This window comes from Hyperolius riggenbachi, chromosome 2 (genome assembly GCF_040937935.1).
Source record: "Hyperolius riggenbachi isolate aHypRig1 chromosome 2, aHypRig1.pri, whole genome shotgun sequence".
NCBI lineage: Eukaryota > Metazoa > Chordata > Amphibia > Anura > Hyperoliidae > Hyperolius > Hyperolius riggenbachi.
Genome location: NC_090647.1, coordinates 99294260 through 99322169, shown reverse-complemented (window position 1 = coordinate 99322169; position 27910 = coordinate 99294260). Strand labels below are relative to the sequence as shown.

Genomic DNA, 27910 nt, shown 5'->3' with positions numbered 1-27910 from the left:
AGAGGCCCCTTCACCCTTTCACCGCCGAGTAACAGAAGGTCCGCCCAGCACTCCCACAGCAAAGATAGTTCTGCTGCCCCAACCGGCAGCGAAAGAGTCAGGCGGTGTGCTGTCTGCGGCTCCTCCCTCCCGCCCACTCAGCGACTGAAACTAGGTAAAGGGGTGTGGTCTACGGAAGGGTGGGGAGGGCGTAGCGGCGCCGGGATTGGACCAGACGCCAGACTCTTTCGCCGGGCTGATCCGCCCACCGAGTGGGAGGGGCCGGCGCGTGACATGCACTGTGTGTTCCAGTAAAGTGCAGTTTGTTGCCGGGGGCAGCTCGGAGTTTTCAGTCAGACGTTCAACAGGCGGCCGCTGCGCAGAGAGGAGCCGCGCGGAGCCCGCTGTGGTGACGCAGCACGTCTGTGTGTAGTAGAGAGAGACAGTGTGTGAGGAGTAGAGTGACGCAGCCGGTGACGCAGCTCTCATGAAGTGACGGAAAAGTTTTTCCTGCGGCCAGTGAGTTGACGGGAAGCTTGCGGAGGAGGAGAAGCGTCAGTCATGGCTGAAGCCCCGCAGCCCCTGACCCCGCCGATGGTGGAGATAGACCCGGACTTCGAGCCCGTGCCCCGGCCCCGCTCCTGCACCTGGCCCCTGCCCCGGCCAGAGTTCAACCCGAGCAGCTCGGCCACCTCGTCCCCGGCGCCCTCCCTGCAGCCCGAGCCCCCGGCCAGCAATGTGGACTTCATGAGTAACCTGAGCCTGCTGGAGGAGAGCGAGGACTACGAGCCGTGCGGGGAGTACCCGTGCCCCGAGCTGCACCAGCTGCAGCCCCCTCACCAGCAGCAGCAGCAACAGGCGGCCCAGCTGCACGCCCCCCCTGCCGTGCCCTCCCAGCAGCCCCGCAAGAGCAGCTCCTCCCGCCGCAATGCCTGGGGGAACCTGTCCTATGCCGACCTCATCAGCCAGGCCATAGAGAGCTCCCCGGACAAGAGGCTCACCCTCTCCCAGATCTACGACTGGATGGTCAAGAGTGTCCCCTACTTCAAGGACAAGGGGGACAGCAACAGCTCCGCCGGCTGGAAGGTGAGCACGGCTGGCTGGCCACCTGTTGGTAACTGGGGGACACACAGGGCAGCCCTGGGTGACATGTCAGGTGATGTCTTGTGTGTCATGTTCTCAGCTTCCATCATCACCAGCAGTACTGGACCCTATTCACTAAGGGTTGGTTCACACGGACGGCAGGCGGCGTTGGAGGTGGCTGGGAAGTCGTCTCGTTCAGGGGCTACGATCGTCGTTTCTCGTCCTTGTGACAGGACGTGAAGCCGCAGCAGCTAGCCGACCCTGGAAGTCGCATGCGGCTTCTAGGGCCGGCCGAAATGACGTGTTAAATAGGGATTGGAACGCCGTGTTTGCACAATCAATGGTAATTGTGTGATGCTAAACATTTCCATTCACTCGGATGAGAACGTTTAGCTGACGAGTCCCGGCCGCTTGGTGGTAAACGCTGCCAAGCATCTGTGTGAACCAGCCCTTAAAGGGAGGAAATAGTTAAGTGTCATTTATCTCTGTTAAGTATAGTCAATGCTCCAGAAACCGCTCCTGGTCTTCCCCATGGATGGAATAGTTAGTATCAGCATGGGTGGTGGGATTGTAATACCTGAGGTGTAATCTAACATTCCACCAAAGGTGTTCTCTAATGTATCACTTCTATGTAATATGAGGGACTACCTAATGTATCCTTGCAAAGTGTGTTCACTCAGTTTACCCTTCTACTATATAGATTTTTGGTAATATTGTATCATTAGTGGGCACCTTTAGCTTTATTTGCCCTCCCACAATAACCAGAATTTTGGGGTCTGACCTATAACTCGTCATGGGGATAGTTAGACTTGCTTGATCAGGCGACAATAGGTTTACCAGAAGTGTGTAGTAAGAAGTTGAATAGTGTACTTTTTAAAATGCAGTATTTGAAATGATTTTCATTAGGATTTGGCCAAGATTGCAAAATTTATTTGAACCTATAGGACACTAGGCAGTTTGAGAGTACCGTTAATTATTTCTTTCTGGTCCGTGATTAAAATACATAACTGTGCCTTTAGGAGACATCAGCAGGCAGCAAGGCCACATTGTTTACAAACAGCTGCGGTACATAGTTTTGGTTGCATTTTTTTTTCCTCTACTGCCAGCTACTTGCTTTTGCATTAACCCTAAAATTGAGTTCCGTAGAGAGTCTGTGAACACCAGTAATATACTTTGATTCTGGAAAGCAAATCTCTCTCATCAGCTTTTTATCTCAAGGGACTGTGATCATCAGATCTCTGCGCCTGATTTCCAGTGTCCTGTCTTGTAGTGGCCGCCTCTTTTCTGTTATTGTAAGTCATCAGAATTGCTGGAGAAGACAGTGGGGAACTTCTGAAGAGCAATCTGACCAGTGTAGTTTCCCTAAAGTTTAATGAACTGCTAGGTGAGATTGAGCTTGACTGCCTCTATCTGTGAAGAAAACAAATGCATTGGTAGTGCAGGAAAACTTCAGAATTACTTATCAGAATAGTTTTGTAAATGTGTGTCAAACGACTAAATGTGAATTTAGAAAAAACGCTGATAGCGGCTGTCGAAGTCTTCCACTATGCTAGAAAATACTGTTCAAGATTCTTGAAACTTACAATATTTCTGAGCTGTAGTGTTATGTTTACATTTTGCAGGCTCAGGCTTAAAACAATAGAAAATCATGAATAACTTTGGAAGGGGGTGTGGAAATGTGAAGATGGTTTAAGATGCTGAAATATCTGGTTAGTTTGCTAATCTAATTGCTTTTGGCTGAATTGGGCAATTTCATATCTGTGGATGTATTGGCGGTTGGCCAGCCTTTATTAGGGGATAACTGCCACTGTACCTTCCTGTAGAGATCAAATTGGTATTTTGTTGCAGTCTTATTGCGAAGCTGTACAGTTTTGTAAAGAGCCAAACTAATGCAACAAAACTGCAATAAATGTCAAAAAATAGCACCCTGTTTATATTTTTACCTTCCTGAAATAAATGGTACCTGCTTCCTGCTAAGTCTTCCACTCCCTCTTGCATAGGCTTAAACATGAACACATGGCCACGTGTTTGTAAAGTGTCATGTAGATACAATGTGCCACTGTGATTGGATCATGCCTGCACAATTGACTGACTTTTGGTGTCTATAGGCATTCTTTGGAATATTATTCCCGATTCCAGCATTTTGGAGAATGGCATTTGTTATTAGATATTAGCTCTACCCCCAGTATAATACCTTTTATAGTAAACGTCAAGGGACCAGGCCAACTTGTTTACTATGTCACAATTCCCCATACATTGTATATGTATACAGGTGCATGCCTGTGGTCTGGTGACTGAGTCATAGGTTGGCTATATCAGAGTTTACTATGATGAGTCTACTGTACTGCATACTGATTTTGTGCTTTTTTTTTTTTTTTTTAAACAGCTCAGACTACTGAGTCATCTTATAAGTTAATATTTAGTAGTGATACCTTGCAGTGTGTTAAGATCTTAAAGTAACCTTTTGGAAGTAAATAGCGGTTCTGGTTAAATGAGCATGTGACCTTGCAGACATGAGTGTCTAGTTAGAGATAGTGCATTTGGGACCATGTTTTGGTTATGTAACTTAATTAGCTGGTTTCTGCAGGAATTTTTTTTTTTTTTTGAGAGAACTACAGAATCTCCAAGGAGCTTGGGGAGAACCACCTCATTTAAGTGACGAGGGAGGAAAGAACCAAAAAGCTCTCAACTAAGCTTGCTGTAAAAACATAAGTTTTTCAGTTGTCATCACTTCCATCACAAATTTAAACACTGTGCCTTATTTATTGGGTTGGTGATGACATGTGAGTACCTTCTGTTTAAAAAGGTGTTGCTGTGTTATCGGCACATGTCTTGGGTAAAAGACAGTCAGTGTTTTAAATTTTGAGGGCCAAGAGAAAAGTGATCAGTACCGAGAGAAGAAAAAGTGCAGTTAATGCAACAAACACATTTCAGTTATGCCTGATCATTAAACATTTTCTCAGGAAGGCATGTGTAGGAACTTCAATCTTGAAGGGAACCAGGAGAGTTTCTTTTTCTTCCTTTTAAAGAACTACTCCACCCACTGCTATTAGGCGTTGGAGGTGAGTGTAGATATGTGCAGTGCATCACACATTACTGTCTGGTGTCTGTGGCTCAATCTACTTGCTGAAGGAGATGGGCTCACTGACATGATTTTTTTTTTTTCCAGATTCTGACTGGTATGCTGAGATGGTTGCTTGTAAGGGCACCCATCATAGTCATTAATAAACCTCATGACTTCAGTAATGATGGCGACTGAGTAGTGTTGACACATGGAGCTGGCAGTGGACTGTACAGCTCTGCGTGAAAAACTTACCTGCGCTCGCTTCCTCATGCTGCCCAGTTCTAATTCTACTTGCCTGGCTTTTGTGCATATTCTGTGCTTTTACTATGCGGGGTTATTTACTGGTTCTTCAGATGCTTGTTGCAGGTGTGTAGCTCAGAACTTACTTATGCTGGGTGTTCAAACAACTGCTATTTGCATGGTTAAATACTATTTTTTGTTTTTTATAACTGCTCTTACAATGTACAGTTATCCAAAATGAATCCACGCACCTGCCCCTAATTTGGGTCTTCATTGTTTTACATGTGGTGTTACTGCTCCTCCCTGGCCAATGGGACTTGTTTGTTTTTGTGCACCACATAGTGGCCTGAGACAGTGGTGGTGCTAGACAGAAACCAAGTCCCATCTTTTCAGATCACTTGTTCTCCAGAGCCTATAGATGTGGATGAGGTGGGAGCAGTTAACTGAAGGATTTTCTGGATAACCGTACATGTTGGTACAGTTTACCTTTAAAAACATTCATCTGGACATAGTGATCAGCTGTTTACATATTAATCATACATGTTATAGTTATATATTTGGCAATTTTCAAATGAGCAATAAAAAAATCGTAGTGCCTTTAAGAATTTATTTTGACTTTCTGAGTAGGATCTTAATTTCTGGGGTGGGGGGAGAGGTTTAACAGACCTCCCACAGTGGTATTATTTTGGTGGAAAACGATTTGGCCAGGAGAATCCAAGTCTGCATGCTGGCCATTTGTTTCCTCCTGAGCAAGATTCAGGACTTGATTAGACATACAATCATTCTTAGTCCTAATGTTAATGCTCTGATTGAGCCACTGTCGCCTTTTATAAGTATATGTTGGAAGCTTTTTGACTGAACAGGACTTTAATTTTCAGTGGCTATAGGAGACCCCAGATCCTATTGTGACCCCACAATAGTGCATTGTTTTAGCATGACAAATTCCCTTCACTATCCATTTCCTTTGAGTGCATCCTGAGGAAGAGCTGATTCCCAGGTTACCATTTTTAGTGTTGTAGTGAAGTGATATCTCCTTTAAAATGTAGTTATTTTTGCCTCTTTACATTATCATTGTTACAAGTGGAATTTGTACTGATTTGCAGAAAGATACTATGTTTTCAGTTGTGGTTTTGCCTTGACATTGGAGTTCAAGTTGTAACTTCTAACAATTTCAGTGCATCTGAAAAATATCCCAGAAAGAATGCTTAAACAAATCGTTCTTGGCATCTTCCTGTGATTCTGGCCTTAAATGAACCGCTAAGATTTATGTGGCTTGTCCCTGAGGGGGGTTCTTTTGCTGATTGTTTGATCTCTGAAATAGTTCTCATTTGTTGCAGTTATGTGCATTAAATGAAGTCTTGAGGACTTTATACGGAAATGCCGTCCTGTATGTTAGGTTGTACTCTTACTTAAGTTAATAATCATCATATATGACTTGGGTTAAAAGAGCAAGTCCAGACAAGGAGCAAAACCGTCACCTGTTAAAACTACCCTGGTAACATATGCTGTACTTGCTTTCTTACAACCTATCTCCTTCACCTCTTCTACTGTAATTGTTTATGGTGCGGATAGTTGATACTTAGTTTTAATGGCTACTTTTTAAGCTAACTGCCAGGCTGTGTTTTGTCAGATCTCTGCTCATTGCTAAACTGATACTGAACAGCTCCTATAGGAGCAGCTTACACTTGTTAGTCTGCAACGGAGCCATTGCAGTAAGCAGAGCGCACTTTTGTGCACTCCACAATATCAGAAATGCAGATGTGTTCCCCCATATTGCCTATCTGGGTAGCGTATCTGCCCCGGGCTCAAGCTGGACCACGGCGGATCAGAGCGGACACTACACTGTCTGCTCCTGCTGGCCGCACATTATCTGCCATACGTGGTGCATGAGCCTTAAAGTGAATCAGAGATGAAGCACCCTCATGTATTTTACTAATATATCAGTGGGATCATTAACCACTTAACATCTCAGTCGTTTTCAGCTTATGCATCCGAGCAATGTTCACCTCCCATTCATTAGCCTATAACTTTATCACTACTTATCACAATGAACTGATCTATATCTTGTTTTTTCCGCCACCCTTTAGGCTTTCTTTGGGGGGTACATTTTGCTAAGAGCCACTTTACTGTAAATGCATTTTAACAGGAATAAGAAAAAAAATGAGAATTCATTATTTGTCAGTTTTCGGCCATTATAGTTTTAAAATAATACATGCCTCCATAATTAAAACCCACGTATTGTAATTGCCCATTTGTCACGGTTATTTCACCATTTAAATTATGTCCCTATCACAATGTATCGCGACAATATTTTATTTGGAAATAAAAGAGCATTTTTTCCGTTTTGCATACATCACTATTTACAAGCTTATAAAAAAAAATAGAGAGAGATATTTCATCTTTACATAGATATTTAAAAAGTTTAGACCCTTAGGCAAATATTTACTTGTAGTTTTACTTTTTGGCCACAAGATGGCAATCTCAAGTTTGTTTACATGTCACTCTAAGCGTACAATGTACGCTTAGAGGGACACAGCTTCAGAAAGAGCGAAGCTTCCGAGAGAAGCTGTCGCTTTTTCAGCGGGGGAGAGGAATCAGTGATCGGGCTCCATAGCCCGATACATTGATTCCGTGGCTGCCGAATCCGCGGCCGGGAGTGCGCGTGCACGCGCGCGATCGGCCGTGGGAGCGCGCCTGTCCTCGACGTTTTTATACGTCAAGGAGGACAAAGTGGTTAAAGAAAACACCTACCCTTCTCTGTTTCATTCTTTACTGCTCAGCCTGCTTGTTATCAGCCCTGATAAAATCCCTGACTGAGCATTCAGTCTTGCTGTGCTCAGATATTATCTGAGTCATAGTAGCAGAGCCAGGAGGGGGCGGGCTTGGGCTTGAAAAGGCATCAGAGAAGACAGACTCTGCTATGATTCCTGAGCAAAGTCAGACTGAATACTCAGTCGGATTTTATCAGTGCTGATTAGAAGCAGGCTATTAAAATACATGAGGGTGCTTCATCTCTGGTTCACTTTCAGGTGAGGGTTTAGTCCTAGTGAAAGTCCTGGTGAAAAGTGAAAATCTGTGTGGCACATATATTTTCATATCTGGTGGGCAAATTGTTGCCCCTTTCAGGATGGTTACATGAGGGACTTAGGGGTGCAACCGGGTGAAGGCTTGCGTCCAGGGCAGGTGGCTGTACCTTTTTTTTTTTTTTTTTTCCTGTACATTTTTCAGCTTTGACCTTGGAGTATGTTAATGATTTAGTGCACTGAGGGAAATTCTGCACACAATTTATCTGTTAGGGTTGTGGAAAATAGATTTTTATCTGGCATACTAGGAAGACTTGGGGACACTGTGGCTTTTTTTTTTCTCCAGGGCAAGTTCTTTTGTTTTTATGTTCATACAGTTAAGTGTGCATATGCTTGTGAAATGTTGTGTATAAAACAAAAAACCGTATAGATTACTAGTAGATATCTGACCTGTGGATAATTTTTCTCCTTATTCCTGATGATCCAATTTGCACGTTTCTCACTTGTTGTCGTCCTAGAATTTTCCAAAAAAAGAGGGCTTTGAACGGAAGTAGAACTAATATTTTTGGGGTTTATTAGGAAATATTATTACAATTGGTGTCCCTGTTTTGGCTTTAAAGAGAGTCTGAAGCGAGAATAGATCTCGCTTCAGACCTCATATATAGCAGGGGCACTTGTGCCCCTGCTAAACCGCAGCTATCCAGCGGCTTAACGGGGGTCCCTGTCCCCCCAAATCCCCTCCGTAATGCGGGGGAGCGCTTCCACATTGGGGCAGGGCTAGCCGCCTCAGCCCTGCCCCACGCGCGTCTATCAGACGTGTATCTCCGCCTCTCCCCCGCCCCTCTGTCTTCCTTCACTGAGAGGGGCGGGGTAGAGGCGGCGATGCGCGTCTTGATAGACGCGACTGGAGGCAGGGCTGCAGCCGTTAGCCCTGCCTCCAGGAAGGGAAATTCTACGACCAACCTAGCGACCAACTTTTGCGGGGGGTGGGTTGGGGATGAAGGGACCCCCGTTTAGCCGTGGGATAGCGGCGTTTTAGCAGAGGCACACGTGCCCCTGCTATATATGAGAGCTGAAGCGAGATTTAGTCTCGCTTCAGTGTCTCTTTAAGGTACATAAATAAAAATGCTCATGTTTTTGCATACATCAGGGGAAAAATGTCCATCAAATTCTGTAAGTGTCCATGAATGTGAAGAGTTTCACAGCCCATTGGTCTGCAGATTCCAGGTTCGTAATTGAGGGCTCTTTTACACTACATGCGATTCCCATTTTGATGCGACTTTAAATGAGATTCCGGCATATGATACAGTTTTGCATGCTGAGTTGTTTTTTTGTTTTTTTTTTCTCGTATTGCTGGCATCCGGTGAAAATTAGAATTGCCATTTGCATTGTAAAAAAATCCTTAATTGGATTTTCTACAGGGCTTTCCCACAAGCAATTTTTCTTTACATTCTGTATCAACGTTTTATCCAATAGCAATCTAAAAAATATTGTGTAGAGTAAAAGGGATTGGGGTGGTGGGGGGGTCTTGTAAGGAAACTTGGTGGAAAATGTAATTGAATGAAGGCCTGAGTATTTGAGCAGGTGATCATGTTCAGCACTAGAGGGTGCTGTCTGGAGCCAGGATGCATGTTCAGCCCAGTTGAAGGTGTACCTTTCGTGGACTGGATTGGCTGCTCTCTGAAGGACACAAAGTATCTGCAGGCGCAAGCATGTGAAACGCAGCTCTTCATAGGTAAAGCTTGCTGATACTATTATGAGACAATGGTCAGTAATGACTAATAACATTTCTCATTTTAGATGGCAATAGAAGCGGACTATCCCTCCGGTTCTCTATGCACCTGCCTTTTCTCACAGAAAAATAAAGCAAATTCTTGCTTAGTTTTCTCACATTCCTTCAAGGATTAAAGTTCACACGCCATCCAGAAGACAAAAGCAAATTGTGACAGTCTTTTTTTCATTGCCAGAAGGGTCAACAGTATTCAGATGAGTAATTTAATTTTCCTGAGCTTGCAGAATCAGGAGTAATTAGAGCATCTTGTCATTCCTGCAGCCTGTAATGACACGAAGATTCATTCACAAATATCCATAAAACTGTCTATAAAAGAAGGTTAAAGCGTTTGTTGAAGTTTTTATAACCAAGGATATAAATGTCTTAAATAAAAAGGCTATTTTGTAAAAACAAATTGTATCCAAAATAGAAAATACAGTAATCAGATTGTCAATACTCAAATATGTACAGCACTTGCATAGATAGAGCTTTATACCGGTATATACAATAAATAAAATAACTGCAACAGGTTTAAGTGCAGACTCCTTTTATGGTTTTCAGTAAGTTTCTTTCAAGGATGCGTACATTTTAAAATGCAATATTCCTAAGGCTCGGTTCACATTAAGCTGTTTTCAGCCTACGTTCCGCTCCGATGAGCGGAACGCAGCAGCCGCAGCAATGCTTTCCCTATGGGAAAGTTCACATCGCTGCGCTCCCTTCTGCTTCCTGCGTTCCGCTGATCGGAGCGGACGTTCCCGACACGTCGGGACCTTACGTTCCCATTCCGCTCACGGAGCGGGATGCAAGCATACGGGCGGATGTGTCCTAATGTGAACTCGGCCTAAGGCTTCCCTGCAGCCCCTGCTCTGCTTGTGATGGTCCCCAGTATTTTCTTCCAACTAGATAGATCAGCTAGCAGTTGGCAATAACTTTGATTTATGTTCTCGGTTGCTCTCTCTAGTTGCTAGATGCTGCAGTTTTGTTCACCAGTCAGCTTTCTGTATACATTTTATATTAAAGCTATCGTATGGGCACACTTCACATTTTCGTCAGGTGAAATGCTAATTCATGATTCTCATCTGATGTAGGGAAATGTAGAGGTGTCCCCTGACATCCTGGATCTTTTCCTTTCTTTATTAAAGTTGGATCACTGGCAGCTACTCTTTTGCATTTTCTGCCACAGGACACTCTCCTTCTTTACCCCCATCAGAATATAGCATACCCTTTGTCTCAGCATGACTTATAAACCTGCTAGAATCTTGGCTGACTGCTTGCTATGGGAAACTTTTATTTTTGAATTTATAAAGTGCCAACCTATTATGCAGTGTTGCACAATAGATAAATGGGGTTAACATACAAGGTACCACAGAGCAAGAAACAAGATCATGCAATGGGGTTAAATGTCCTTAAAGGGATACTGTAGGGGGGTCGGGGGAAAATGAGCTGAACTTACCCGGGGCTTCTAATGGTCCACCGCAGACATCCTGTGTTGGCGCAGCCACTCACCGATGTTCCGGCCCCGCCTCCAGTTCACTTCTGGAATTTCTGACTTTAAAGTCAGAAAACCACTGCGCCTGCGTTGCCATGTCCTCGATCCCGCTGATGTCACCAGGAGTGTACTGCGCAGACACAGACCATACTGGGCCTGCGCTGTGCGCTCTTGGTGACATCAGCCGGATCGAGGACACGGCAACGCAGGCGCAGTGGTTTTCTGACTTTAAAGTCAGAAATTCCAGAAGTGAACTGGAGGCGGGGCCGGAGCATCGGTGAGTGGCTGCGCGGGCACAGGATGTCTGCGGGGGACCATTAGAAGCCCCGGGTAAGTTCAACTCATTTTCCCCCGACCCCCCTACAGTATCCCTTTAAAGAGACACTGAAGCGGAAAGAAAATTATGATTTGTATGTGTAGTACAGCTAAGAAATAAAACATTAAGATCAGATACATCAGTCTAATTGTTTCCAGTACAGGAAGATTTAAGAAACTCCAGTTGTTATCTCTATGCAAAAAAGCCATTAATCTCTACGACTTTCAAAGTCGTGGAGAGGGCAGTTATCTGACTTTTATTATCTCAACTGTTAGTTAATTTTTTACTTTTCCTCTGGCAGAGGAGAGGTCATTAGTTCACAGACTGCTCTGAAAGACTCATTTTGAATGCTGAGTGTTGTGTAATCTGCACATATTATAGAATGATGCAATGTTAGAAAAACACTATATACCTGAAAATAAAAATATGAGAATATTTTCTTTGCTGCTAATCTTCTAGTAATTATTCATAGTACACAACCAATTCATTATATCATATATTTTTTTTCGCTTCAGTGTCTCTTTAATGGTTAATGTCCATTCTAGTCCATGATAGATGTGCCTGCCAGCAGTGAGAGTCCATTTACTTGATCACATATACCGTATATACTCGCAAGCAAGCCGACCCGCATGTAAGCCGACCCCCCCACTTTTACCCAAAAAAACAGGAAAAAATGATTGACCCTCATGTAAGCCGGGGGTAGGAAACGCTGGCCGCGTGATCCCCCCCAGTATGTCCCAGTATAGCTAGTATAGTGCCCAGTATAGGTAGGTAGTGCTCAGTATAGCAAGTAAAATGCCCCAGTATAGCTAGTATAGTGCTCAGTATAGCTAGTATAGTGCTCAGTATAGCTAGTATAGTGCTCAGTATAGCTAGTATAGTGCTCAGTATAGCTAGTATAGTGCTCAGTATAGCTAGTATAGTGCTCAGTATAGCTAGTATAGTGCTCAGTATAGCTAGTATAGTGCTCAGTATAGCTAGTATAGTGCTCATTATAGCTAGTATAGTGCTCAGTATAGCTAGTATAGTGCTCAGTATAGCTAGTGAAGTGCCCCAGTTTAGCTAGTATAGTGCTCAGTATAGTGCCCCATTATAGCTAGTATAGTGCCCCCAGTATAGCTAGTATAGTGCCCCCAGTATAGCTAGTATAGTGCCCCCAGTATAGCTAGTATAGTGCCCCCAGTATAGCTAGTATAGTGCCCCCAGTATAGCTAGTATAGTGCCCCATATAGCTAGCATAGTGCCCCAGTATGGGTGGGTGGGTAGGTGCTGTCCCTCCCCGCTCCCCCCGCGGCCGCCGCCGCTGCTGCTATTACCTTAGGCGGCGCCGCTTCCTCTATCCCCGTCCTCCTCCGGTAGTAACTCATTCACAGCAGCGCGCCTCTCGCTGCTGTGATGACGAGGAAACCATAGAGAGCGGCTTCCTGTAGCGCGATGCCGTTACTATGGGAACCGCTCTCTATGGTTTCCTGCATCATCACAGCAGCGGGGGGCGCGCTGCTGTGAATGAGTTACCGGAGGAGGACGGGGATAGAGACAGCGGCGCCGCCTAAGGTAATAGCAGCGGTGGCCGCGGGGGGAGCGGGGAGGGACAGCACCTATCCACCAACCCACCCATGACTCGCAAGCAAGCCGACCCCCCAACTTTTGGCCCACTTTTGGGGGGTCAAAAATTCGGCTTGCTTGCGAGTATATACGGTAATTATGGGCTAGTTGTATAATTTTACTGCATACTTTACATCTGTACTATTTTGTCACATTTTATTTTTCTTTTTAATTTGTTTTAGCTTCTTTGGTGTATACAGCACTTGCTTTTTCTTTGCTCCTTTTTTTTTTTTTTTTTAAACTCTGCTTTTATGAGTGCTGTTTGAGCTTCTAGTGCATCATAAAGGATGAGAGAGTATGACTGGCCATGGTAGGTTCAGCAAAGGAAATAGCTGCTGGGGTGGAGCAGACTGACAGAAACCCACAAGTGTGGCAGATGTGAATAATCCTAGCTTCACTTGTAATATGACTAATGCCCCAAAACTCAGATGAATCGACCTGTGCAAATGCGTTATTTGCATATAACATGACTGTTTTCTTTATTTGGAATCTGGCTTCATGCTCAGGTCTTCAAGTAGACTTAAATCATAAAACCGAAAGTGTGGGGGAGGATTGCAGCGTGACTGCTAGTCAGTGTCTACATTACATTAAATCATTGCTCTGCTATGGAGAACATTTTGGATGGACTGGTTGGTGCAAAGCTGAAAGTTGCAAAGTTCTTCCATCTAGTAATGAAGTTGCATATTTAATTGGTTTGTTTTTAGTACAATACTACTCAGGGCTGTTGAACTTAAAGGGAACCTAAAATCATAAGGATATGGATTTTTCCTTTTAAAGGGAACCAGAGATGAACGATTCACACAAAATAAACTTATCGGTCGATGGCTTGTAAAGAATAAATGCTCTACCTGATAATTTTGCCACTCTGGTGTGCCTTTTTGAGTGTTTTTTATCCATCATTGCTCCAGAAAATATCCAATCTGACCGCCAGGTTATAAGCTGTTCTGGATGTGCTGTCTAGCCTCTATGAGACTATAGACAAGCAGGGCTGCATCTGTGTGCTTTCAGCGTTATTATTCTGGTATGCTGTGTGGCTGCCTGTAGGAAGTGTCTCTCATAGAAATGAAACTGCATACAATAGATAATGACTGGCTGCACAATGCACACAGATACACTTGTGTGTGTCAGAGATTCTTTCTCGGCAGCAGCAGCCCCTCCTATGTCAACAGCTCTGAGTAGGAAATCTGAGCTAGGAGGGGGCAGGCTTGGGCTTGAAAAGACTCCACAGAAGAGTGACTCGGCTATAATGATTCCAGGTCAAACCTCGACTGAATCAGTCGGTGGATTGTTATCACAGCTGATAACACATAGATTAGACTGAGAAGAATAAAACTAAAAGCATGATAGGTGTTTACTGTCATGTTCCCGCTGATAAATGTAATAAAATACATGAGGGTGCTTCATCTCTGGTTCTCTTTAACCACTTTGAAACCCTTGCTACGCTTATCTACTCCCCACAGAACTTTACCTGGGGCTCAGGGGAGTAGATAGGCGTACTTGTGGTAAACAGTGTGCTGTATGCCCAATAAGCTATCTGATTATGTATATAGGGTATCATTTTAACCGTGACAAGTGAGAGAATAGATTTTGTGGTGTTTGACAACTGAGGGATAAGTCATGTGATTTTTTTTTTTTACCGGAAAACTGAATGAAAAGCAATAAAACTGTTATTTTCATGTACTCTATACCCCCAAATAAATACTTGTAAAAACAACAAAAGTGACAGCATTGAAAAGAGAATACATAGTTACCCTAGGGACTTGGCTTTTAAAATATGTATGCCATGAGAGTGTATTACTGTTAATCATGAAGAAAAGGGCTTTTAATTACTGATAGAGTACAATGAGAAAACAAAAAACACAAACCAGAAACTAATATATTTTCGCCATACATTGTACTAGGAACATTATTTAAATGTTGAGATAACCAGGACAAATTAGCAAATACAATGTGTGTGTTTTACCTATGGTAACATTGTTTATTTGAAAACTATAGTGGATGGAAATGGAGAAATAGTGTATTTTTTCTTTTTTTTTCTCATTTTTCCCTTTAAAATGCACAGATAACATAATTACTAAAAGCAAATATCACCCTCACAAAGCATAATTTGTGGCAAAAAAAACAAGATATAGATCATTTACATCTGATGAGTAGCAATAAAGTTATTTGGTGAATGAATGGGAGGAGCGCTGAAATGTGAAAATTGCTCTGGTTTTTAAGCAAAAAACCCTGTGGTGCTGAAGTGGTTAAACAATACCAGCTGCCTGACTCTCCTGCTGATGTCTTTAGCTGTAGTAGTGACAGAATCGCACACCTGAAACAAGTATACAGCTAATGCAGTCTGACTTTAGTCAGAGCACCTGCTATGCATGCTTGTTTAGGGGCTGTGGCTAAAAGTATTATGCTGGGAATACATGATGTGATTTTTCATTTGATTTGCTGTCCGATTCGGTTATCTTTTCTTATCAATTTCCATTCACTTCTATGAGAAATCAATCAGAAAAACGATCGAAAATAAGATCGGAAATGTCGGAAATTATCCATTGAACCATCTATCTGCTGAGAAAACTTATGGTGTATTCCCAGCTTTAGATGCAGAGGATCAGCAAGACTGCCAGGCAACTAGGGTTGCCGCGGTATACCGGTTTTACGATATACCACGGTTTGAGCATGGTAACATACAGTGCACAATCTCGTTTTTGGGGGCGGGGCACCGGGAAGCAGGGTGACGTAGCGGCGGGGATGAGATGCAGTGGTGAGTGCACAAACAGAGGCGGGGATACAAATACTCGCGGGCAGCCAGCTCCGTCCTGAATGATGTACTAGCTTCATTGTACTTCCTGTTCTTGCATCACATTTCCCTGAAACAGCGCCCCCTGGGTGCGATTACAAGATGATGTAAGAACAGGAAGTAGAATGAAGCCCGTACATTGAAGGACCTTGCTGCCGGAAAGTGAGTATTTATCCCTGCTGCGTCCACTCTCCCTCTCGGCTCTCTGTGTTGCGGCCACCTAATTCTGGCTACACCCATCCCTGGCTACCTATGCTGCGAGCACCTACTACTGGCTACACCTATCCCCGGCTACTTATGCTGCGAGCACCTACTACTGGCTACACCTGTCCCTGGCTACCTATGCTGCGAGCACCTATTACTGGCTACCTATGCTGCAAGCACCTATTACTGGCTACCTATGCTGCGAGCACCTACTACTGGCTACACCTATCCCTGGCCACCTTTGTTGTGAGCACCTACTACTGACTACACCTATCCTTGCCTACCTATACTGCGGCCACCTATCCCTGGCTGCACCTATCCCTGGCTACGAATACTGCGGCCACCTATTACTGGCTACACCTAGCCCTGGCTACCTATGCTGCGGCCACCTACTACTGGCTACAGTTGGGGGCCCCGGGTTCAAGTAATTGTATAATACCGTCATACCGTGGTGTTTTTTTTTTTTTTTTGTTTTTTTTTTTTGACGGTTATCATACCGTGGAATTTCATACCATTGCAACCCTACAGGCAACTGGTATTATTTTAAAAGGAAATGTCCATATCCTTCTCGGGTTCCCTTTAAACACACTCCAATGAGTTCTGGTTCACCATGAGCTTGCTGGTTAGTCTGTACCTCTGAACTTGAACACGGTTATATTTTTTTCCCCGTAGTTTTGTTTCCTATGTACAAGCATTTTTTCAACAGAGAAGTTAATTTCCTAAAGCATCTGCTATACACTCCTGGTTTGTCAGGTGTTCCCACTATATTTTCTTATTGACTGTTTATGGTGGCTGGATGGTGTAATGGTTAAGGGCTCTGCCTCTGACACAGGAGACCTGGGTTCGAATCTCGACTCTGCCTGTTCAGTAAGCCAGCACCTATTCACAGGGCTGTGGAGTCGGAGTCGGGGCAATTTTGGGTGCCTGGAGTTGGGAAAAAATGCCCCGACTCCTAATGAATTTAAACTGTAATTAACCACCCTGGCGTTCTGATTAAATCGCCAGGGTGGCTGCGGGAGGGTTTTTTTTAAATAAAAAAAAACTATTTCATGCAGCCAACTGAAAGTTGGCTGCATGAAAGCCCACTAGAGGGCGCTCCGGAGGCGATCTTCCGATCGCCTCCGGCGCCCAGAATAAACAAGGAAGGCCGCAATGAGCGGCCTTCCTTGTTTTGCTTATATCGTCGCCATAGCGACGAGCGGAGTGACGTCATCGACGTCAGCCGACGTCCTGACGTCAGCCGCCTCCGATCCAGCCCTTAGCGCTGGCCGGAACTTTTTGTTCCGTCTACGCTGGGCTCAGGCGGCTGGGGGGACCCTCTTTCGCCGCTGCTCGCGGCGGATCGCCGCAGAGCGGCGGCGGATCGCCGCAGAGCGGCGGCGATCGGGCAGCACACGCGGCTGGCAAAGTGCCGGCTGCGTGTGCTGCTTTTTATTTGACAAAAATCGGCCCAGCAGGGCCTGAGCGGCAGCCTCTGGCGGTGTTGGACGAGCTGAGCTCGTCCAGACCGCTCAGCAGGATAGAAAATATGATCATGTTCTATTTCTCAGATAATAGTCATCATAAATAATTTATACTTACAGTAATAGCTGTGCTTAGTCCACAAAAATGAAATAAACCAATCAAAATTAGTTACTTGTGCTGCTTCAATAAAGCAGTCCCCGTATTTTTAAAGTCAGATATACACATCTGATTGTGACTGTATATATGATGTGTACACTGGAATCTCCAGTGTATATACTAAATAACCTCTATGTTGTAAGAATAAAGCCTGATGTGTAGCCGGGTCACTAATAGATGGTCAATGAGATGGAAATAATTCTGCGTTGATTCTGATTTATGCAAATGTACGCACTCTTTGCTCATTAAATCAATTTGATATGTTAAAATTTGGTTTGGTGACTACGAATTAAATGGTACCTGAGAAGGATGAAAAGAAAAATGTTTAATATAAAAAAAAATTACAATAAAATATTTACCTAAGGGTCTAAACTTTTGAAATTTTTTTTTTTTTTATAAGCTTGTAAATGGTGATGGATGCAAAACGGAAAAAATGCACCTTATTTCCAAATAAAATATTGTCGCCATACATTGTGATAGGGACATAATTTAAACGGTGTAATAACTGGGACAAATGGGCAAATACAATATGTGCGTTTTTAATTATGGAGGCATGCATTATTTCAAAACTACAGTGGTGTGAAAAACTATTTGCCCCTTACTGATTTCTTATTCTTTTGCATGTTTGTCACACTTAAATGTTTCTGCTCATCAAATACCGTTAACTATTAGTCAAAGATAACATAATTGTACACAAAATGCAGTTTTAAATTATGGTTTTTATTATTTAGTGAGAAAAAAATCTCAAAACCTACATGGCCCTATGTGAAAAAGAAATTGCCCTCTGAACCTAATAACTGGTTGGGCCACCCTTAGCAGCAATAACTGCAATCAAGCGTTTGCGATAACTTGCAACGAGTCTTTTACAGCGCTCTGGAGGAATTTTGGCCCACTCATCTTTGCAGAATTGTTGTAATTCAGCTTTGAGGGTTTTCTAGCATGAACTGCCTTTTTAAGGTGATGCCTCAACATCTCAATAGGATTCAGGTCAGGACTTTGACTAGGCTACTCCAAAGTCTTCATTTTGTTTTTCTTCAGCCATTCAGAGGTGGATTTGCTGGTATGTTTTGGGTCATTGTCCTGCTGCAGCACCCAAGATCGCTTCAGCTTGAGTTGACGAACAGATGGCCGGACATTCTCCTTCAGGATTTTTTGGTAGACAGTAGAATTTATGGTTCCATCTATCACAGCAAGCCTTCCAGGTCCTGAAGCAGCAAAACAACCCCAGACCATCACACTACCACCACCATATTTTACTGTTGGTATGATGTTCTTTTGCTGAAATGCTGTGTTCTACGCCAGATGTAACGGGACACGCACCTTCCAAAAAGTTTAACTTTTGTCTCGTCGGTCCACAAGGTACCGTACTTTTCGCCGTATAAGACGCACTTTTTCTCCCCAAAAAATAGGGGGAAAAAGTCCCTGCGTCTTATACGGCAAAGGCAGGGAATCCCCGACTTCCGAACGCCCGCCAATACGAACCGCGCTATGTCGGATTCCCTGCCTATTTCCCCCTGTGCTTGGCTCCCCGCTATGTGTCTATCCTCCTTCCCCCCCCCCCTCCCCCCCCCCCCCAGCTTACATGTCTAAGCCCCCGCTTACATCGCCAGGTCCCCCCTGTGTATGCAGCGGCAGCGGGCAGTAGCTTACCTCCTCCAGCTTGCCCGCGGCGATTGAAGACATCCGGCTCCTGTGGGCGGCTTCCTCTACTGCAGGCTTCTAATGACGTGTCATCGATGACGCGTCATTAGAAGCCGGCACTAGAGGAAGCCGCCCACAGGAGCCGGATGTGTTCAATCACCACGGGCAAGATGGAGGAGGCAAGCTGCTGCCCGCTGCCGCTGCATACACAGGGGGGACCCGGCGATGTAAGCAGGGGGGCTTAGGCATGTAAGCGCGGTGTAGGATAAACACATAGCGGGGAGCCAGGCACAGGGGGAAACATGGGGGGGCAACAAGGCACAGAGGGCACAGGGGAGACCAGAGGGCACAGGGCGGACCAGAGGGGGCAGACCAGAGGGCACAGGGGGGACCAGAGGACACAGAGGGGGCAGACCAGAGGGCACAGGGGGGACCAGAGGACACAGAGGGGGCAGACCAGAGGGCACAGGGGGGCAGACCACAAGGCACAGAGGGGACCAGAGGACACAGGGGGGCAGACCAGAGGGCACAGGGGGGCAGACCAGAGGACACAGGGGGAACATCACAGGACAAAGGGGGGAGACCAGAGGGCACAGGGGGGAGTCCACAGGACACAGGGTAGGAGACCAGAGGACACTTGGGGTAGACAGGGGGAGATAAGGACACATGAGGTACACAGGAGGACACCATTTGGGGGAGGACATGTACAAGATGCTCCTGAAATATGGACGCACCAGGTTTAGTTTATATTTTTTTTCCCTTTTTCTTGCCCTGGGTGCCTCTTATATTCTGGGCGTCTTCTACAGCGCGAAATACGGTATTTCCCAAAAGTCTTGGCAATCATTGAGATGTTTTTTTAGCAAAATTGAGATGAGCCTTAAAGAGGAACTGTAACGACAAAACGTCCCCTGGGGGGTACTCACCTCGGGTGGGGGAAGCCTCCGGATCCTAATGAGGCTTCCCATGCTGTCCTCCATCCCTCAGGGGTCTTGCTGCAGCCCTCCGTGCAGCGGTGACTTCAATATTTACCTTCCCGGCTCCTGCGCAGGCGCTCTGACGGCTGTCGGCTCCGAAGTAGGCGGAAATACCTGATCGCCGTCGGGTCTGCTCTACTGCGCAGGTGCAAGTTTCCGGCGCCTGCACAGTAGAGCGGACCTGGCGGAGATCGGGTATTTCCGTCTATTTCTGTGCCGAAAGCAGCCTCAGCGCCCCCGCTGGAGCCAGCAAAGGTAAATATTGAATCTACAGTCGGGTCTGTCGCCGGCTGTTCGGAGGGCTGCAGCGAGACCCCCGTGGGACAGAGGACGGCGTGGGAAGCTTCATTAGGATCCGGAGGCTTCCCCCACCCGAGGTGAGTACCCCCCAGGGGAGTTTTTTGATGTTACAGACTCTCTTTAATGTTCTTTTTGCTTAAAAGTGGTTTGCGCCTTGGATATCTGCCATGCAGACCGTTTTTGCCCAGTCTTTCTTATGGTGGAGTCGTGAACACTGACTTTAACTGAGGCAAGTGAGGCCTGCAGTTCATTAGATGTTGTCCTGGGGTCTTTTGTGGCCTCTCGGATGAGTTTTCTCTGCGCTCTTGGGGTAATTTTGGTCGGCCAGCCACTCCTGGGAAGGTTCATCACTGTTCCATGTTTTTGCCATTTGTGAATAATGGCTCTCACTGTGGTTCGCTGGGGTCCCAAAGCTTTAGAAATGGCTTTATAACCTTTACCAGACTGATAGATCTCAATTACAGTACTTTTGTTCTCATTTGTTCCTGAATTTCTTTGGCTCTTGGCATGATGTCTAGCTTTTGAGGTGCTTTTGGTCTACTTCTCTGTCAGATAGCTCCTATTTAAGTGATTTCTTGATTGAAACAGGTGTGGCAGTAATCAGGCCTGGGGGTGACTACAGAAATTGAACTCAGGTGTGATAAACCAGTTAAGTTATTTTTTAACAAGGGGGGGCAATCACTTTTTCACACAGGGCCATGTAGGTTTGAAGTTTTTTTTTTTAAATAATAAAAACCATCATTTAAAACTGCATTTTGTGTTCAATTATGTTATCTTTGACTAATAGTTAAACGGTTTTTGATGAGCAGAAATATTTACCGTATTTTTCGGACTATAAGACGCTCCGGACTATAAGACGCACCCAAGTTTAGAGGACAAAAACAGGGTAAAAAAATACTAAACTTGGTGCATCCATGGTGCAGGGGCATCTAGTGGATCTTCTCTCACCCAAGCTGTCTATCTAAGCTATAGTAACACCCATTTACACTAATCCCACTGCCCCAAAGCTGTAATAACCCCCACTTACACTAATCCCACTGCCCCAAGTGGCAATAACCCCCACTTACAATAATCCCACTGCCCTGCAGAAGGTCAGTGTTCTCGTTCTCCCCTGCTGTACGTAGGTATGACCAGCCCGTTTAGAGAATGGCATATGCAGAAGTGTTTACCAGGAATTGGATCGGCTGCTTAGAGAATATGCGGAAGTGTTTACCGGTAATTGAATCGGCACACACACTGGAGCTGAGCGGCGTTTGATTAGGGGATCGGGGGCTTTGGTGCAGTGTCCCCCCGAAGCAACTAGTGTCAGCGCCGGCTGCATGCCTTTATCCTGTGTCCTGAGTGCGGGGAGTCAGACGCGCTGGGCTGCAGTAAGTCCTGGAAGTGTCCTCCATTCAGCTACAAGAACTTTCAGGCACATGCGCCGGGGTTAAAGAAAGGGGGAGGATTCACTGATTGCTGTTGCCGCGGGGACACTGGCGCCTGTCCAAATGTAGTATTCGGGCTATAAGACGCAGTGACTTTCACTACACTTTTGGGGGAGAAAAAGTGCGTCTTATAGTCCGAAAAATACGGTAAGTGTGACAAACATGAAAAAGAATAAAAAAATCAGGAAGGGGGCAAATAGTTTTTACACCACTGTATAATGGCTGAAAACTGAGAAATAATGCATTTTTTTCTGTTTTCTTATTCTTCCTGTTAAAATGCATTTACAGTAAAGTGGCTCTTAGCAAAATGTACCACCCAAAGAAAGTCTGGTGGTGAAAAAAACAAGATCGAGATCAGTTTGTTGTGATAAGTAGTGATAAAGTTATAGGCTAATGAATGGGAGGTGAACATTGCTCGGATGCATAAAGTGAAAACGGCTGAAGTATTAAAAATGGCCACACACCATGCAATTAAAAGATCCAATTTTTCGGCAATTCAATAATTTCAATCAGTTGTCCCAAAAATTTGAGCTTTTTCTTTGTTTTTAATCGATAAATCCGATAGAATTTCCTGTTTGTTTTTTATTTTTGGAAATAGAACATGTTGGAAAATTCAGACTAATTTTATCAAAAATTGTAGTGTGAGATGGATTGTCACTTACTTGCTATACAGATCCAATCATTTTTTTTTTCTGAGCTTTCAATTTTACTCATGATTGGGGGGAAATTGAGTAGAATTTTTTAATTGTTACAATCAGTCAGAAAAATTCATTGCTATTCTTGAATTAAACAGATATTAAAAAAAAAATTGTATGGTGTGTTGCCACCTTAAGATTTGGGAATCTGTCCTTGGATGAAAGTTTAAGGGCAAAATACTGCACAGGCATATCTCTGAACTTCAGCCTTGCAACGCATTCAGTTGCTATGAAGAGGGGTGACGGCACATCACACGATAGAGCGGCTTCTGGGGATGGAAGTTATGTATTGGCCGAATGTTTCAGCACTCCTGATCTTTTGGCACTGCTTCAGAGAGGCTGTGCACATGACAGATTCTCAACAGAGGCTCCACCCCCCCCCCGTCCCCCTCCACCCCGTCTCAGCCGAGGGCACTAGCATGTGTACTGGCCTCTAACTTTGTGATGTACAGCTTTTGACAATTTGTTTTTTTGTTTTTTCTATAATAAAGATACCTGCTGTCATTGGTCTCTGCAAATACCTGTCTGGTGGTTTGAGTACATCACATTTGGTTTAATAGTTCCTTAACCAATTAAGAATGAACTGCTGCTGACTAATGCCCCTTCCTGTGTCTCTCTAGCACTAGTTTAACCTTCTTTAAAGAGAAACTCCGACCAAGAATTGAACTTTATCCCAATCAGTAGCCGATACCCCTTTACATGAGAAATCTATTCCTTTTCACAAACAATCAGGGGGTGCTGTATGACTGATATTGTGGTGAAACCCCTCCCACAAGAAACTCTGAGGACCATGGTACTCCTGGCAGTTTCCTGTCTGTGAACCTTGTTGCATTGTGGGAAATGGCTGTTTACAACTGCCAAAAAAGCGTGTAACAGCTACATCACCTGCCAACAGTAAAAATGTCACCATGTAATGTCAGAATGTAAATCAGGGATTTAAAAGATTTTACAATGGGCAAACACAGACTAAATCATTTATACATAATTGTAAAAATGAAGCACTTTAAAGGACACCTGAGTATGACCTATGTATGTAAAGTGATGAGCACACAAATAACTAGGCTATGTTCCTATTTTACTTTCTCTGCATGAATGAGATAAAAATCAGGTATGCAAGTTTAGCCAGGGCTTTGGAGTCGGTGCAAAAATCATCCAACTCCTCACATTATTAAACCACCAAGATGGCTCCCGGCTTTTGTAGTTTTATGTAGTTTCATGTATTAAGTAGTAGTTTAGTCTTTAGTTTAGTTTAGTTTAGTATTAGTATATTATTTAGTATTAGCTGGTGTATTAGTTGGCGGCTGCATGTGCCATATCAGAGGGCACTCACCTGGCGCAACCCGATCCAGCGTGGACCCACATCGCCACCCGCACCGGCCCTCTGCCTCTGTCCCGACCGCCGCTGCTTCTCTGTCTCCGCTCACAGGATCCGCTGACGAGGACTCACAGGATCCTGGCAGACGCTGATCCGCTGTGGCAGCAGCCCACCAGCTTCGGCACCTCCTCCGGCTTCCGCTCTGGTTCCTCCAGCAGCCATCAGCGTCGGAGCCTCCACCGGCTTCTCTCCTGCTCCGGGCGAGGGATTCAGCCTCCCAGTGTCCGCTCTGGCTCCTCCATCAGCTACGCCGCCTCCACCGGCTTCTGCTCCGGGTTCCTCCAGCAGCCCATCAGTGCCGGCGCCTCCACCGGTCTTCTTTCCTGATCCGGGCTATGATTCAGCCCCCCAGTGCCTAGCCATTAGGGACTGTTCGACAAATCGGACCCAACACCCCAGTGGCTCCGGACACCGCGGATCTGAACTCCTACTCCACCAGCACGTGGGGCCGGCTGCCTCCACACTAGCGCAGCACAGCCCTACATCTCCCTGCCACCGGACGGTCCCATCTCCTCTCTGCCGCTGGACAATCCACAACTCCGCTGGGGCACTCCACCACTCCGCTGCTGGGCGAACGTCACGTGGTTCCTCTAGGCAACACGCCCCCAATGCTGCACGCTCTCTCCCCCCACGTGTCTACTGGATCCTCCTGGCCTCCACCACTCTCTCCTCTCGGTCCTTCTGCCCGCTCCTCGGGGAGCCTTCCCACCACTGCTACTTGCTCCTCATTGCAGGGCCCCGCTGGCACGGCCGCACGATTCCAGACCTCCACACCACAGCATCGAGATCCAGCCTTCACCATTGCCGCTGGCCCATGAACGAAGGACGCTGCGACCACAGGGTGAGAATCAACTACTGCCTTGTATATCTCGCTGCTGATCTGGGGTACGGGGCCGTAGGGGTGTTCTGTTGTTACTGGGGTTGAACTGTGTCAACTGGGGTTGAACTGTCCTGGGGCTGAACTGGGTTCTGGGGTGCATCCCTGTGCTGTGTTGATATTGAACTGTGCATCTCTGTGCTATATGTACTATATATTGCTGCATTGGGCTGAACCACTGCTTGCTTGCTGCACCTGAGCTATCTCTTGAGGGCATGCTCTCCATGCCATATCACATAGCCCACCTCCCCGAGACATGCCACACAGAACCGCCCTGTCTAGAGAGGTGCTCCTAAGATGGGACCCCCTCGCCAAGGATCCCCCCCCTCGACAGGGACACCCCCCCCCCCCCACAGACTCCCCCCTGTGGAAGGCAGTCAGCACCCACATCACCCACCTGGTCAGGGAAACCAGATACTCCCAAAGTAAACGCTGCCATAGAGGGAGAAGGGCGGGAGCCCAGGTGAGACTGGAGGAAGGGCCTACGCTCTCCCATCCCTGCCATCCTGCTAGGGAACGTCTGCTCACTCCCCAACAAGGTCGACGAACTGCTCCTACTACTTGGCAGTAAGCCCTCGTTAGGCAGCTGCACCCTGGTTCTCTGCTTCACCTAGACCTGGCTGAATGACGGTATTCCTGACAACTCCATCGGGGTGCCAGGCTATGACCTCCTCCGCGCAGGCCGCGACCAAGCACTGTCTGGGAAGAGAAAAGGCGGAGGCAAATGCTTCTACGTTAACTCCACCTGGTGCTCCAATACCACCACTCTCAGTATATTATGCTCCCCTGATGTGGAGTTTATAGTCATAAACTGCAGGCCTCAGTATTCCCCCAGGGAGTTCACCTCAATCGTATTCTTTGGAGTCTATATCCCTCCGAACGCAAACACAAAGAATGCCCTGAGTGCACTCAGCGACAGCATCATGAGTGGGAAACTGCCTTCCCAGAGGCCCTTTTCATCATCCTGGGAGACTTTTTAATAGCGCAAACTTGCGTCAGGAGATGCCCCGCTTCAGCCAACACACATCCTGCCCCACCAGGAACAGCAACACCCTGGATCATTGTTACACGACCGTTAAGAATGCGTACAAGGCCACCCAAGGGGCTGCACTGGGGAACTCAGACCACAACCTAATCCACCTGATCCCCACCTACAGAAGGCACCTGGAAACTACAAAGCCCGCCGTAAAGATCGTAAAAAGGTGGACAGCCGAGGCTAAGATGGAGCTACAGGCCTGCTTCGATTGCACTGACTGGGTGGCCCTAGATGCACCCTCCCTGGAGGAATGGGCAGAGAACATCACCTCCTACATCAGTTTTTGTGAGGAGATGTGCGTTCCTTCAAAAACCTTCAAGATCTTCCCAAATAGCAAGCCATGGTTCAACAGCAAGCTGCGCCACCTCCGGAAAGTCAAGGAGGCGCACAAGCACGGAACCCCAGATGAGTTCAGGGATGCAAGGAACACTCCGAATCGTGAATTGCGGGTCACGAAGAGGGCCTACTCTGACAAGCTGGGCTACTGTCTCCAAACAACCCACGCGAGGTGTGGAAAGGCCTCAGAGCAGCTACGAACTTCAAACCACCCCCCAGCATGCGACGCCCCCCCCCCCCCCCCCCCCCAGCACCTCACTGGCTGAGGAACTAAACAAGTTTACTGTCGATTTGAGCCCCATCCCAAGCAGCTGGCCAACCTGGCACCCTTGACAAAGCCCTCCCTGCAGGTCAAGGTTGACCTAGTGCAAATCGAAGTCCAGGAAGCAGATGTACTTCGTCATCTCCGCAGTCTCAATGCCAGGAAAGCAGACGGCGTGTCACCAACTTGCCTGAGAACCTGCGCGGACCAGCTGGCCCCCACGCTCGCCTCCCTTTTTAATAGGTCCCTGGCGGAAGGCAGTGTCCCCTCCTGTCTCAAAACCGCCACAATCATACCGGTCCCAAAAAAGCCAGGCAACACAGAGCTCAACAACTTCAGACCTGTGGCCCTCACCCCCATAGTAATCAGCTCAGCGGAAAGGATCATCGGCTCTCCTCTGCCGCCGCTAGACCTCCTCTACACCACCAGAATGAAAACAAGGGCTAGCAGGATCTATCAGGACCCATCCCACCCAGGCTGCCGCTTCTTTAAGCTCCTCCCATCGGGCCGACGCTAGAGGACCACCCGCCCTAAGACTAACAGGCGTAGGGACACCTTTTTTCCCCAAGCAGCCCTCCTGCTGAACTCCTGCCTCCCGTCGGCACGCCAGTCACTCAGGTCAACTTAGCCAATCAGCCTGGTCAAGGCACACTGGAGCCCGGGCCTGTAAAGAACCCAGCTATTACCCTGGTGCTCTTCTTGGCAGAGCTGTACTCAAGGTGTGGACTCTTCAATTAACTTACTTATCCATGAGCAGCGCAATATCCAAACACCGATTTCTGCTCGAAGCAAACCACATATTGTACTGCATAGACCGTTAAAAAATGTGTAGGCACTGACTGTCTCATTGTACTATTGCCTGTCTTGGTTGTAGTATTGCTATTTTTTTACGACTGTCCCGCTTGTTATGTTCGTTATGTTTATGTCAGTCTATTGTCTGTTGCCATGTGAACCACAACCAATTCCGGGTTCGACCTCGGTCGCACTTGGCGAAATGATTCTGATTCTGACTCCAGGTACCCAAAATTGCTCAGACTCCTTAGTCTATTTGTTACTAGGGTTATGGATTTAGTACAAAAAACATCTACAGTGATGTGAAAAACGATTTGCCCCCTTCCTGGTTTCTTATTCTTTTGCATGTTTGTCACACTTAAAGTTTCTGCTCATCAAAAACCGTTAACTATTAGTCAAAGATAACATAATTGAACACAAAATGCAGTTTTAAATGATGGTTTTTATTATTTGGTGAGAAAAAAAACAAATCTACATGGCCCTGTGTGAAAGTGATTGCCCCCCTTGTTAAAAAATAACTTAACTGTGGTTTATCACACCTGAGTTCAATTTCTGTAGTCACCCCCAGGCCTGATTACTGCCACACCTGTTTCAATCAAGAAATCACTTAAATAGGAGCTATCTGACACAGAGAAGTAGACCAAAAGCACCTCAAAAGCTAGACCTCATGCCAAGATCCAAAGAAATTCAGGAACAAATGAGAACAAAAGTAACTGAGATCTATCAGCCTGGTAAAAGTTATAAAGCCATTTCTAAAGCTTGTAGATTTGTTTTTTTTTCTCACTAAATAATAAAAACCAGCATTTAAAACTGCATTTTGTGTTCAATTATGTTATCTTTGACTAATAGTTAAAGTTTTAAACTTTAAGTGTGACAAACATGCAAAAGAATAAGAAATCAGGAAGGGGGAAAAAAGTTTTTCACATCTATCTATGTATGTATATGTATGTATGTGCATGCACACACACGCACGATTCTGCTTTGAAGGCTCGGTGATTGCTGTAGCTTTG

At 45.8% G+C, this 27910-nt stretch overlaps 1 protein-coding gene across 1 annotated transcript in view; it reads left to right on the top strand.

The window, feature by feature from the left end:
- Positions 1–274: 274 nt before the first annotated feature.
- FOXO1 (forkhead box O1) overlaps positions 275–27910 on the top strand; it is a 72339-nt gene continuing 44703 nt past the window's right edge. The window contains exon 1 of the mRNA XM_068267109.1: positions 275–1065. Within this exon, the coding sequence (XP_068123210.1) occupies positions 541–1065 (525 nt within the window). The 5' untranslated portion in view covers positions 275–540. The remainder of the gene's footprint in view (positions 1066–27910) is intronic.